This window comes from Varanus komodoensis, unplaced genomic scaffold (genome assembly GCF_004798865.1).
Source record: "Varanus komodoensis strain SLA01 unplaced genomic scaffold, ASM479886v1 scaffold29_1, whole genome shotgun sequence".
Taxonomy (NCBI): Eukaryota; Metazoa; Chordata; class Lepidosauria; order Squamata; family Varanidae; genus Varanus; species Varanus komodoensis.
In genome coordinates, this window is record NW_025335759.1 from 12453190 (window position 1) to 12465199 (window position 12010).

General features: G+C 53.2%; 1 protein-coding gene across 1 annotated transcript; it reads left to right on the forward strand.

Annotated features, from left to right (window-relative positions):
• Positions 1-265: 265 nt before the first annotated feature.
• LOC123026074 (glucagon receptor-like) lies at positions 266-10750 on the forward strand. The gene is made up of 12 exons (XM_044435311.1): positions 266-324; positions 1268-1375; positions 2446-2567; positions 3386-3489; positions 4421-4577; positions 4725-4884; positions 5470-5530; positions 6160-6229; positions 7282-7370; positions 9369-9507; positions 9632-9673; positions 10442-10750. Exons 1-12 carry the CDS (start codon positions 300-302, stop codon positions 10748-10750), a joined length of 1386 nt encoding a protein of 461 aa, XP_044291246.1. The 5' UTR covers positions 266-299.
• The last annotated feature ends 1260 nt before the right edge of the window (positions 10751-12010 follow it).

The following is a 12010-nucleotide window of genomic DNA, read 5'->3' on the forward strand; positions in this document are numbered from 1 at the left end:
GGACTCTTCCTGCTGTCTGCGTTGCTCCAAAGCTCAGTAAAGGTGAGGCCGGGGATGCCAGCGGACCTGCTGCCAATTTTAGGATGTGCTGCCCGACTCACCTGGCCGGCACCCGTGGGGCAAGGCTGTCCTCCCCCCAGCGAGGCATCCCGGTGCCACATGCCAACCTTTAGGCGCCCCGCCTGTACCTGTTGTTGGACTTGTGCTTTTCTCCCCTGCCATAGACCAGCTCCGCTGAAGACACAGCGAAAGACATGTTTGAGGCGTGGCAACGGTATCACCAGGACTGTATCCTCCGGATGGCCACAGATCCACGTCCCACAGGTAGGAGAGGCGAGGATCCACGCGTGCTGAATGCGGGCCCGCAGGTGTGTTTCCTTTTCTCCCTAGCCTCTTGGAATATTTCTGAGAACGCTGTTGTTCGAAAACCATCCCCAGAGCCATCCCTGGAGAGTCATTTTCCTGTGCCAGGGAAGACGCGGCACTTGCAGAGCTCGGCGTGTGCTCTCACAAGGCCTGGGCAGACTGGCAGCGCCGTGGCAGGGAGACTCCCAGCTGGCGTGTTTTGGCAAGGCCAGCACCCACAGCAGGCACGATCGGGCAACTGCTGGAGGCCCGTCTGCTCGCAGGGGCCCACTGACAAGAATCCCCCGGAGCTGTTCCGCCTCATCACGCCTGTGCCTCCCCGTGTCTGTGCTCAGTCTGGCCAAGGCGATGCTGGTGGTGAGACGGAGGAGCAGCAGGTCTTGCTGCTTATGCACGGGCTCCTGCTTGGTGGGGGGGGGGGCGGCAGCGACAACGAGGCTGCCAAGAAGCGTGACTCACTGAGGAAGGGCAGTTTCCCAAGGACCTCCAAAGGCCTGGAGCCAGTATGCAGGGCCTCTCTCTCCTCCTCCATCTCCGTGGATGGGTCTGACCCCTTTAAAGCAGTCTTCTAGGCCAGCGTCCCTCCCTGCCATGGGAACCCCACTCTTTCTCCTGCCCCATGCCGGAGTGTAGGACACAGAACAATCGGCTCAAGTTGAGGCAACCCAGATTCAGGCTGGATATCAGGAAAAGTTCCCCTCCTCACTGTCAGAGCGATGCGACAGTGGGACCAGCCGCCTGGAAAGCCCGTGGGCTCTCCCACTCTAGGGACACTCAGGGCGAAGTGGGACGGTCACCTGAGCGGGATGCTTCGACTTGGTGTCCTGCACGGAGCAGGGGACTGGACCTGGTGGCCTCTGTGGACCCTGCTGACCCTACTGTTCTGTGGTTCCGTGTGCAGGCCTCGTGTGCAACCGTACATTTGACATGTATGTCTGTTGGAGTGACACCCTTCCCAACGCCTCTGCTAAGGTCCCGTGTCCCTGGTACCTCCCATGGTACCCACAAGGTAAGAGCAGGTTTGCGGGACAGGTTGAGAGGGACAGGCCCCCTAGTAAATGTGTGTGGGTTGCAAGGAGGGAGTTGGGATGTCAGTGAATCTGACCTCGAGATTCCGCAGTGGACCAGCTTTTTCTGAGTCAACTGAATGTCACGGATTTGTAGACAGTTTTTTAGCTGGCCTTGGGGTTGCGGGGCTTGCATGACTATGCATTTGAGAATGAACCGAATTCTGTCCCAGAGAAATCAGATTCCATCAATAAGCACATGGATGGAATGAAAGACACCCAGCAGTCTGCAAATCTGAAATAAGGGGCTCCTTTCTAATTTGGAAATAACCCATCAAAGAGCAATTAGATTCAAGGGTGGGGATGAAATACATCTGTTGTAGTTAATTCTTCAAGGAAAATCTGCAGCTGGCAAATCTTCGGTAAAAAGTTCATGAACTTCCGGAGTGTCCAGTTGGGGCAGCTTTTCTAATGTAGGCTGTATGTGTTGATTACTTGACAGAAAAAAATGGAATTTCAAATATAGCTGACCACAAATGACATCCTGCTACTCAGTGTAATCCTAGGCATATTTATTTAGTAGGAAGTCCTGCTGAATTTAAAGGGACCAACGGAACAACCTTAAGCAGGAATCCTCTCTCTCTCTTGCTTAGGGTAGTTTTTTGTAGACTATGTGCAAATATACGGACCAGTGGGCTTCCTCCCACTTCATGTACTTGTCTTCAAATGCCGTCACCTTCATCCTCTTGCACCCATGTATGAGGAGAATGCAAACCTACTCGAGGAGAACGCAAACTTCGTTGTAAGGAAAAAGCAGGATATAAATGTAATAAATAAATGTTGCCAGTGTAGTGCACTCATGGACGCTGGATGGGAGAGACGCTGCGGTTGCCTCCATGTCCTGCTCGTGAGTCCTCTATGGGTAGAGTTGGTTGTGTGAGCTGGGAGACGGTGGGCCCTGGGTCCCATCAAGCACAGCTCTTCTGGTGTCCCGAAACAAGAGGGAAATCATAAATCACAATCAAGCGTTGTCACTGTGCCCCACGGTCTCTCTCTCCGGCTTCCTCCGCAGTCCATGACGGCTTCGTGTTCCAGAAATGTGGCCCAGATGGACAGTGGGTGGCGGATGAGTCAGGCCACCCCTGGAGGGATCATTCGCAGTGCGAGGACCTCACGGAGGAGGTCCCCTTGCAGGTACGTCCACTGGGCTGGGAGCACCAAAGGGTGGGTAACAGCCCTTTTTTGCAAGGTGTTTAGTCCAGAGCAACACTCTGTGCTTGGGCCCAGGCACTTCTAAGGTTCAGCAACCAGAAAGCATTGCCAGAGGGCGCTGCAAGGGCAGCCCGTTTCATAGATGAATTACTCAGCTGCAGTCTTCATTGAACTAGAGTGCATGTTTGGACAGAAAAGCTCCAGCGTAGCCGCTCACGGGGGCTGTCGCATGGAGTCCTGCCCCGAGCAGGCGCTGGGGCTTGGGGCCCTGGCAGGCCCTTCCAGCTGTACAATTCCGTCGTCCTCCCTGCAGTCATGCATGCATGGGATCGCATGCTTACAGGGCGTGGTGTGCAACGCACTTATCAGGAAGTTTTGGTGCATAACAGTGGATTTATATTTAATTGCTTCATCAAAAGCTGATGATTAAGGGACTGAAAGCGTTCAGTTGCTGGGAAGATCTATTTCTACCTTATCCTTGTATAACAGAATATGTGAAAACTAGGGAGAAACCAACCTTTGCTTTACTTGGCCACCAAACAGAGGCAAATCTAGCAGCTCCCTGGTGTCCAGTGGATCGGATTGCAGCCTTGGGTCCCCCCCCCCCCCCCCCCCAGTCTTCCTTTCAGTGGAGAGATCCTTGCCTTTCACTAGCCCTTCTTTCCCATTCTTATGCTAATAAACCCCATAGAGAGGATGCCCTATTGTCTCCTGGGGAACGGCAAATCAAGGAGGGATGTGTTATTTTCCAGTGTGGGTATTCCAGGTGGCCCATGGCCTGCATTTCTGTTTTCTTTCAGAAACACTTGTGGATTCTGGAGCAGTTTCGACTGATGTACACGGTGGGCTACTCCTTTTCCCTGGTGGCCCTGCTGGCGGCCCTGACACTTCTGGCAGCATTCAGGTACTCAGCAGGTCACTGTGGGAGATTTCCAGGCATCAAACATCAGGCAGGAAAAACTAAGCACTGGCACCATTGGGTTCTGCCAATACCCTGCGCTTCATCCTGGATCAGGCTGCAGCCAGGATCAAATCTAGAGTGGGATCCAGGCAAAGTCCGCCTGGTCTGCAGGAGGGAAAGAGGCCAGTTCTGCAGAAAACTCCAGGTGGTGCTGGGGATGTAAGCCAGGCAGGGTTGTCGTTTGGTGCTCCAGCAAGGAGCAGATTCGGGCTGAGCCCGCAGTGAGAGGTTGCCCGCCTTTAGGCTGCTTGGCCCATCTCCGAGGCTCTGTCTCCTAAAGGGGGCCGACCGTTTCGGAGCCCTCCAGCTGCAGAGGTGGGGAAGTGGCGGCGCAGCGCACGGTCGGAGGGCTCCGAGCCCGTGGATGGCGAGCCCACCTGCTCGGGATGCAGCGGACCTGGCCCCCAGGGTCTTTTGGAGGAGCCAGGGCCTGGGGAGGCGGAAGCCTTGCGTTGCCTTTCCATGACCAAATCCTCTCTCCGAATTTGCCCCTCTGGAGCTTCCTTGGGGTACAAGACCCAGGAGCCTCCGAGACGAGTCTCGGGCTCCTGACCAAAGACACCGTGGTGGGGGGGGGGCATGTTGGAAAAGAAGGCAAGCTTCATCACAGAAACAGAGGCACCCACCTTACCCTGGGTCTTCCCTGGAGCAGAGCTAACTAAGGAGCCTCTCTCCTCGCTGGCATTTCCCAACCCAGCCTCACCCGCCCGTTCACGCACAAAGCCCCCTGCGAGGCTGAGCGCCCCCTTGACGGAAGCCACAGACAGGCCCCTGCACCTGACAGGGCGATGCGCAGCACGTGGCCCAGCTGACTCCTCCTCCTCCTCCTCCTCCTCCTCCTCCTCCTCCTCCTCCTCGTGTGCCCCCCTTCCAGGAAGCTCCGATGCATCCGCAACTACATCCACATGAACCTTTTCCTGTCCTGCACCTTGCGGGCGGCCTCCATCCTCGCTCGGGACAGCCTCCTCCGGCTGCGCTTCCCCGAGGAGCTCCAGCAGGAAGGCGACCTCTCCCGCCTTGCTATGGGACAGGTACTTCCCATTCAGTGGGGCATCCCATTGCAGTGTGGGGGGGCGGGGGGGCCATCCCACCGGGCTCAGAAAGGCAGCGCGGTGTAACAGGCAGCGCGCCGGACTGATCTTCCCTTCTCTCTCTCTCTCTCTCTTTCCCCTTTTCAGGCTGTGATGCACTGTCGTGTGGCACAAATCCTGACACAGTACTGTGTCTGTGCCAACTATTACTGGCTGCTGGTAGAGGGGCTTTACCTCCACAACCTGCTGGGGCCAATGGCTTTCTCCGAAGATGGCTATTTCCCCGGCTATCTGTGTATCGGATGGGGTGAGTGGGGCTGTTGGAGCGACTGGCAATGGCTTCATATGCATCTGAATTTCTGTGGATACAAATGAATGCAAGCATTCAAGAGAAACCTTCAGCCCTGCAGGAGTTCAAGAGACGGGGGCAGAATCCCAGGCTGAGGTCTCTCTCTGATCTTCCCTGGTTCGGAACTCGGGGTTTTCCGGGAGCGGGACAGACAGGCAGCCCAGCACTTCTGCAGGACACTGGGGTTGGGGCAGGTTGAACTTAGCTGATATTCCTATTTATAAATACGAATTAGCAAATGATTAAGTTGCCAGAAGGGAGCCCCCCACTGGAATCAGGCTGGCGCCAGAGAGCTGGGTCACTACACTGTAAAAGCCACACATACATCCCAGGGTAGTCCTCCCTTTCCATTATGTTCCAAACTGGCACCCCCAGACAGTCCCCTTCTCGACCTCACGGTGGAGCCGGTTCCGCCCAGAATGCAAAAGCGGTACACAGGCGCTCGCTTGACAACTGGAAGGAATCGTTGTGTGGCACACACGCCCCGTGTCCAGAGCCTTCCACTGAGGCCTGCGGCTGACGCCTCTCTTTCTCCCTCTGCAGGAACTCCGATCCTTTTTGTCCTCCCCTGGGTGGTGGTGAGGTACCTTTACGAAAATAATGAGTAAGTCTATCAGACACAAGTCCAACTCTACCCATGTGCTGCTGTCGTCATTATTCAATTCAATATGTGTATAAATGTCCTTGAGGGGCTTTGTTTGTAGTCCGTGACCCCACGCCAGGGAGGCCGCAGGCACCTGTGCCAGTGGGGCTCCTCCTCCCTTGCAGCTTTTATTCTGAGCTTTAGCAGAGTCTCCATGGTGGTGAACCTGCTTTGCTGGTAGAGTTCAAAACCAAGGACAGCTCAAATAAGATTCAAAATAAAAGCTCCAGCAGATGAGGAGCCCTGTGGACACAGGAGTCATCCACTGCCCCTGCCTGTGTGGTTGTTCAGCGGTGTCATTTTAACGCCTCTTAAGGTCACGCTTGCTTCTGTAGCCTTGATCGCAGCTGGAGCTTCCTTGGTCAAGCCAGGCACTGACCCATCTTTTGGCAAAAGCAGCCCATCCCAAACAAAGACAGGAGTGTGTGTCTGTGTCTGCGTCTGTGTGTCTGTCTGTCGGGGAGAGAGAGAGATTGAGATTGAGATTGAGATTTGATGATCAGTAGCAAGGACATTGTTGAAAAACCCTTCTGTCTTTTCCCCTCTTCCCACCTCAACCTCTTCACACCTTTTAATGGCACTTTTTCCAGATGCTGGGAGAGAAATGACAACATGGGCTACTGGTGGATCATCCGTTGTCCCATCCTGCTCGCAATCTTTGTAAGTCACAGAGGAGCGGAGCGGCTGCGCAAAGCTCGGCTGGGCCACTCCGTCCCCTTTGCTCCAGCGGGCCTGCTCTCTCCTAGGAACCCACAGGGAGCCTCCTCATGGGGCACGTGAGGGACGGAATTTGGGGCCATCTCTGTGCCAGGAACCTATGCAAAGCCTTGCCGGGTCAGATGAGCCCCTGTTCTGTTCCCACAGTGGCCAAACCGGTGCCCTGCCAGGGAACCCTAGAGCAAAGCGTGAGCGCAAGAGTGCTGCTCTGCCCACTATTTCCCAGTGCCCTGGCAGGCCACCTCTGACGCTGGAGGGAGAACACGGCTGTCCGGATGGGCAGCCCTTGGCCGCCTTCTCCTCCAGGAATGTGCCTGGCCCCTCTTTAAGGGCGACCGAAGGGGCGGCCGCGGAAGTGAATTCCGTCGTTTGACTGTGCACCCTTTGTGTGACCTGAATCTCTCACCATCTGTCTCTTTTGGGTTCTAGTACTGAATTATGGGAGATGGAGAAAAATATCTCCCTCTCCATTTTCTCCACACCATTGTATAAAAATCATAAATACAATTTTATACACCCTATCTCCCCTCACATCACTGTGAACAGGCGTGGAAAACTCTTTGCCTTCCAGATTTTTTGGCCTACAGCTCCCACTGTGCCTAGCCAGGATAGCCAGGGGTGAGGGATCGTGGGAGTGTACGCCAAGACAACTGGATTTTGGACAAGGAAAATTTGCCTTCCCCTGCCTGGAAGCTAATGAAGGGGGGGTTTTTTGCCCTAAACGTAAAGGCCTCAAAAGCTGTAATATTATCACGTAGAATTGCTCCAACCCCTTGATCATTTTGGTTGCCTTCTTGCCTTAAGTCTACACCTGTCTACAGTACTCAGTGTTGAGGTCTGCTAATTAGAATATACGCAGCTTTCCAAGACCATTTGTAGTATAGTTGCTCAGCATGGAATTTGCTTTTTTCACCACTGCTGCATGGCGGTTCAATGTTTTTGTTAAGCTGCCAAGTTTACCATGAGCCAATCCTTCTTCCTTTCACACTTCCCAGGTCAACTTTGTTATCTTCATCCGCATTATTAAGATCCTGGTTTCCAAACTCCGGGCTCAACAGATGCATTACACAGACTATAAATTTAGGTAGGTGATCTACGAAAATGGCAGAAAACAAAATCGTGTATTCAGATAAAAATATAGCAAAATATTTTAAAGAAACTTAAAAACATAAGTTTTAGAAGCAAAGTTATGCTTCCACCCTTCTTCCTGAATGCAGGGAGAATGACCTTTGCAATTCCAGAGAGCAGGTATTCCAGACTTTGGGAACAATGCAGGAGAAAGGCCTTTCCTGTTTGTCCAAAAAGCAAGGGTTTCTTTGAACAGGCCCCTGATCTCAGTAACCATGGAGGTTCACACAGAATCCAGTGGGTCCTCCAGAAGCCAAGCCCTAAGCCAGGGCTGGCCACCCTGTGGCATGCGTAGCGCATCGCCCTCTTTTCAGTGGAACTTTACCCCTATATTAGGGTTAGGGCTGTGCACCAGGGTAGGGTTAGGGTTAGGAAAATAAGGTGTCCTGGCAGGATTTTGATGGTTGGAATGTGTTCAGAATGGGCAGAAATGATGAGCTGCACAGAAAAAGCTACTCAAGGAAGGCTTTTTCAAAATCGCCCTCTTTTCAATGGAACTTTCACCCTATATTAGGGTCAGGGCTGTGTGCCAGGGTAGGGTTAGGGTTGGGAAAACGAGGTGTCCTGGCCCGATTTTGATGGCTGGAATGCGTTCAGAATGGGCAGAATTGGTGAGCTGTGCAGAAAAACCTACCCAAGGACAACTTTTTCAAAATTGCCTTCTTTTCAATGGAACTTTACCCCTATATTAGGGATAGGGGTGTGCGCCAGGGTAGGGTTAGGGTTAGGGTTAGGAAAACGAGGTGTCCTGGCAGGATTTTGATGGTTGGAATGTGTTTAGAATGGGCAGAGATGATGAGCTGCGCAGAAAAAGCTACTCAAGGAAGGCTTTTTCAAAATCGCCCTCTTTTCAATGGAACTTTCATCCTATAGGGTTAGGGCTGTGTGCCAGGGTAGGGTTAGGGTTAGGAAAACGAGGTGTCCTGGCAGGATTTTGATGGTTGGAATGCCTTCAGAATGGGCAGAAATTGTGAGCTGTGCAGAAAAACCTACCCAAGGACAACTTTTTCAAAATTGCCCTCTTTTCAATGGAACTTTACCCCTATATTAGGGTTAGGGCTGTGCGCCAGGGTAGGGTTAGGGTTCGGAAAACGAGGTGTCCTGGCAGGATTCTGATGGTTGGAATGTGGTTAGAATGGGCAGAAATGATGAGCTGTGCAGAAAACGCTACTCGAGGAAGGCTTTTTCAAAATCGCCCTCTTTTCAGTGGAACTTTACCCCTCTATTAGGGTGAGAGGAGTGCACCAGGTAGGGTTAGGCCAGTGGTGGCGAACCTATGGCACGCGTGCCACCATGGGCACACAGAGCCCTTTCTGTCGGCCCGTGAGCCACGTCGCCCCAGCGTTTCCCCAGCAGATAAGCATCGGATATCACTGCACTCTGGTGCCAAGCGCATGGTCAGAAAGGCATAGCAGTGCCAAGTGATGATGTCAAGAGCCGTGACTCATTGGCCAGAACACGTCTGAGCTTTTGCATGCCTGGTCAGTGCCCTGCCAAGGATATATATATATATTTGCTTGGACTGGCTGGGAGGTGTTTTTTCTAAAGTAAAACCTCAGTTTTCAGGTTTCATTGCAGTGTTGGCACTTTGCGATAAATATGTTGGTTTTGAGTTGCACTTTGGGCACTCAGTCTCTGAAAGTTTCCCCATCGGTGCCCTGAGCCATTCAAGCTGCAATGTCACGCACGGTGGGACTGAAAGAGCTTCTCCAGTTCCCAGCATGCCCCTCTTAGCGTTACTCGCTGGGAATGCTGGGTGCTTGGTGACGTTTTTCCTGTTTCAGCGTACACAGGGTTGTACTCGCAGAGCTTTCAAGGTTAACCCCAACCCCATGAAACGTGCCCAGAGAGGCATTGGCAATGTGTATGTGATGGTTTGGGGCTAGGCTGGGCCTTTTTCTTCCTGCTCCCCACTTGTGTGAGCACCCACACGAGTGTCTTTTCCTGCTGTTAGGTTGGCTAAGTCAACGCTGACCCTCATCCCGCTGCTGGGCATTCACGAGGTGGTGTTTGCCCTGGTCACGGAGGAGCAGGCCCGGGGCACCCTGCGGTACATCAAATTCTTCTTCGAGCTCTTCCTCAACTCCTTCCAGGCAAGTGGCGCAGCCCAGATGCGACGGCTGTGCAAGAGCGCAGTGCGGGTTAATAGGCCGTGCCGTCCCTTGCCATGCCGTTACTGACCGTTTCTTGTTTTGCCTCTGCTGTTTGGTCTTGCAGGGCCTGCTGGTGAGCATCCTCTACTGTTTCGTCAATAAGGAGGTACGTTGTTGACAAGATGCTCCCAGGCCCCTACGCATGCGGCTGGGCGCACCTTCTTTGCCGCCTTGGGGAGGTGACCTGCAAGCGTCCCCTTCCTTGCATGAATGCAAGACTCTTCTGCCCCTGCTCAATGCGTTTGAGAAGGGCTCTCCACACCGGAAGCCCAGCCGTGCCAGAAGCAGCAGGAAAGCCAAGGCCCAGCCTTGGAATCTAGCATGAACGGTGCTTTCTCAGGCGGCTTCCTGGCCCTCTGTGCTGGACCATTTTCTTCCGGGACTCAAGTCCCACCTGGTCAACTTAGCTGGGTTGCTTCGGAACAGAAGGGGAGCTGTGGGGGACCAGGAGGCCTGGCTTTCCATCGCCCCAGTGGACAACCAGACACCCCAGCAGGACCCCTAAAGGGAGGACAGGTGTGCAGGTCCTCTGTGCAGCTTTCCACATGGGTGGCCATCGCTCCCTCTTGTGGAAGCAAACTTCGCCACTGAACTCTGCACTCTGCAAAGAACTCCTTCCTTTGATCTCCTCTGGGACTCCCACCCATCAGTTTCATGGGGTGACCCCACTGGGTTCTGGCACGGGCCACGTTCTCTGCCCCAGGCATAGTTTTGTATGCTTTTATCATGTCTTCTCAGAATGGCCTCTCCAATAAGCCCCGACTGCTGGACCTTCCCTTCCCTTCCCTTCCCTTCCCTTCCCTTCCCTTCCCTTCCCTTCCCTTCTTCTGGCTTTCCCCAACACTTCTCTCTCCTTTCTCCCTCCTTCCTCCAGGTCCAGACCGAGATCCAAAGGAAGTGGCAGAGGTGCCAGCTGACCACCAGTCTCCTCGAGAAGCAGGACCACAGCTTCAGCCGCTGGGCTTCCTGGCGCAGTCGCAGCAGCTGCTGCCAGAAAGCTGGCTGTCCCCAGCCGCACCGCCTTGAGCGCGCGGCCACGGCCACCCCGCTCCAGAAATCACACGTGGGCAGCAAACCCTACTGGTACATCCCTGTCCAGACAAAGGTGGAGGACAAGGCAGGAGAACTCCCTGCCAGCAAGGAAGCGCTTGCACGCTGTGCTCACCCCGAAAACATCTGCTGACCCCCATCTCCTTTCTGACGTTTAAGTGGAGAAGAAAGGACATGCTCGGCCTTCAAAAATATGAGGCACCCTTTAGACTGCTTGGAAGGAAGCCAGGACACTTGTGGAGTTCCGGAAGAAGAAACAATTCTTGTAAAAAGGAGGAGGAGGAAGAGATCTGTGAATTGAACTTTGTCTTCAGCAAGTGTGGAAGTCAGAAGCTGACTTTCTGGATGGTCCCAAACAAACAAAAACAAGAGGTCTTGTAGCGCCTCAAAGACTAATGTTTGATTTGGCATGGGCTCTTTTGGACTGCATCGAGGACGGTATGTCCATGCACCCAAATTGCTGGGGAGCACGGAGGGTGGTGCAGCGCTCTGCCTGGCTTGTGGGTTGGCCCCTGGCAGCTGGCTGGCCCCCGTGTGAACAGAAGGTTGGACTCAGTGGACCCTGGGCCTGATCCAGCAGAGCTGCCCTTCTGTCTGCAGCATCGTTTATTTCATCCACTGCAGTATGATATGAAGTGCATTCTGCGTCTGGCGTTCTGCTTAAGGCAAGCAGGTCAGTCTCTACAGAAAAGGATGGACGGACATGAACCGGACACTGGACATATAAAATCTAGTGTGAGAACATCTCGCCTTCCCAGGACTCGCTGTCACTGATCCTAAAATGGCAATAGAAATGAACAAGACACCTCAAGAATATGTAAATGTCAATAGAAATATAATTTAAATGTTGCCACGTGAACTCTGGATTGGAAATATATAATATAAACATACCAAGTTCCGGATTTAAATAAATAATCAGTAATTGCAGAAGGCATTTTAATCAAGTCTCTCCTGTTTCAAATGATTTTTTTTCATATAGTTCTTTTGAAACCTATTCCTTTACTTATTTAGCATATTTATATCTTGCCTTTTCTCCTGCAAGGAACCCAAAGTGAGAGAGAGCTTACCAGGATAAAAGGTTTTTATCACACTTGTCTGTGCTGACTGACTGGCCTGGTGCCCAGCTATTTGTGATTAGCACCAACCTCTTTTGGGAACGGCCACTCTTATTCGTGTGATTGTTGAAGTCCATCCTTTCTGCATCTAATTTCCTCCTGACCAGAATTCAACCCACAAGCACCACCCCGTGCCGTGGAGACCCTGATGCACCGAGGTTAAGGGCATGGCTGTGCTCCGGGAAACCTGGCTCTGCGTGGTGCTCCGGGGCGTGGAGCAAGCCTTGGTTCCCGAGCGCTCCCCTGGTGCATGGAAGCCGGTGGCAGGTCGTGCTTGC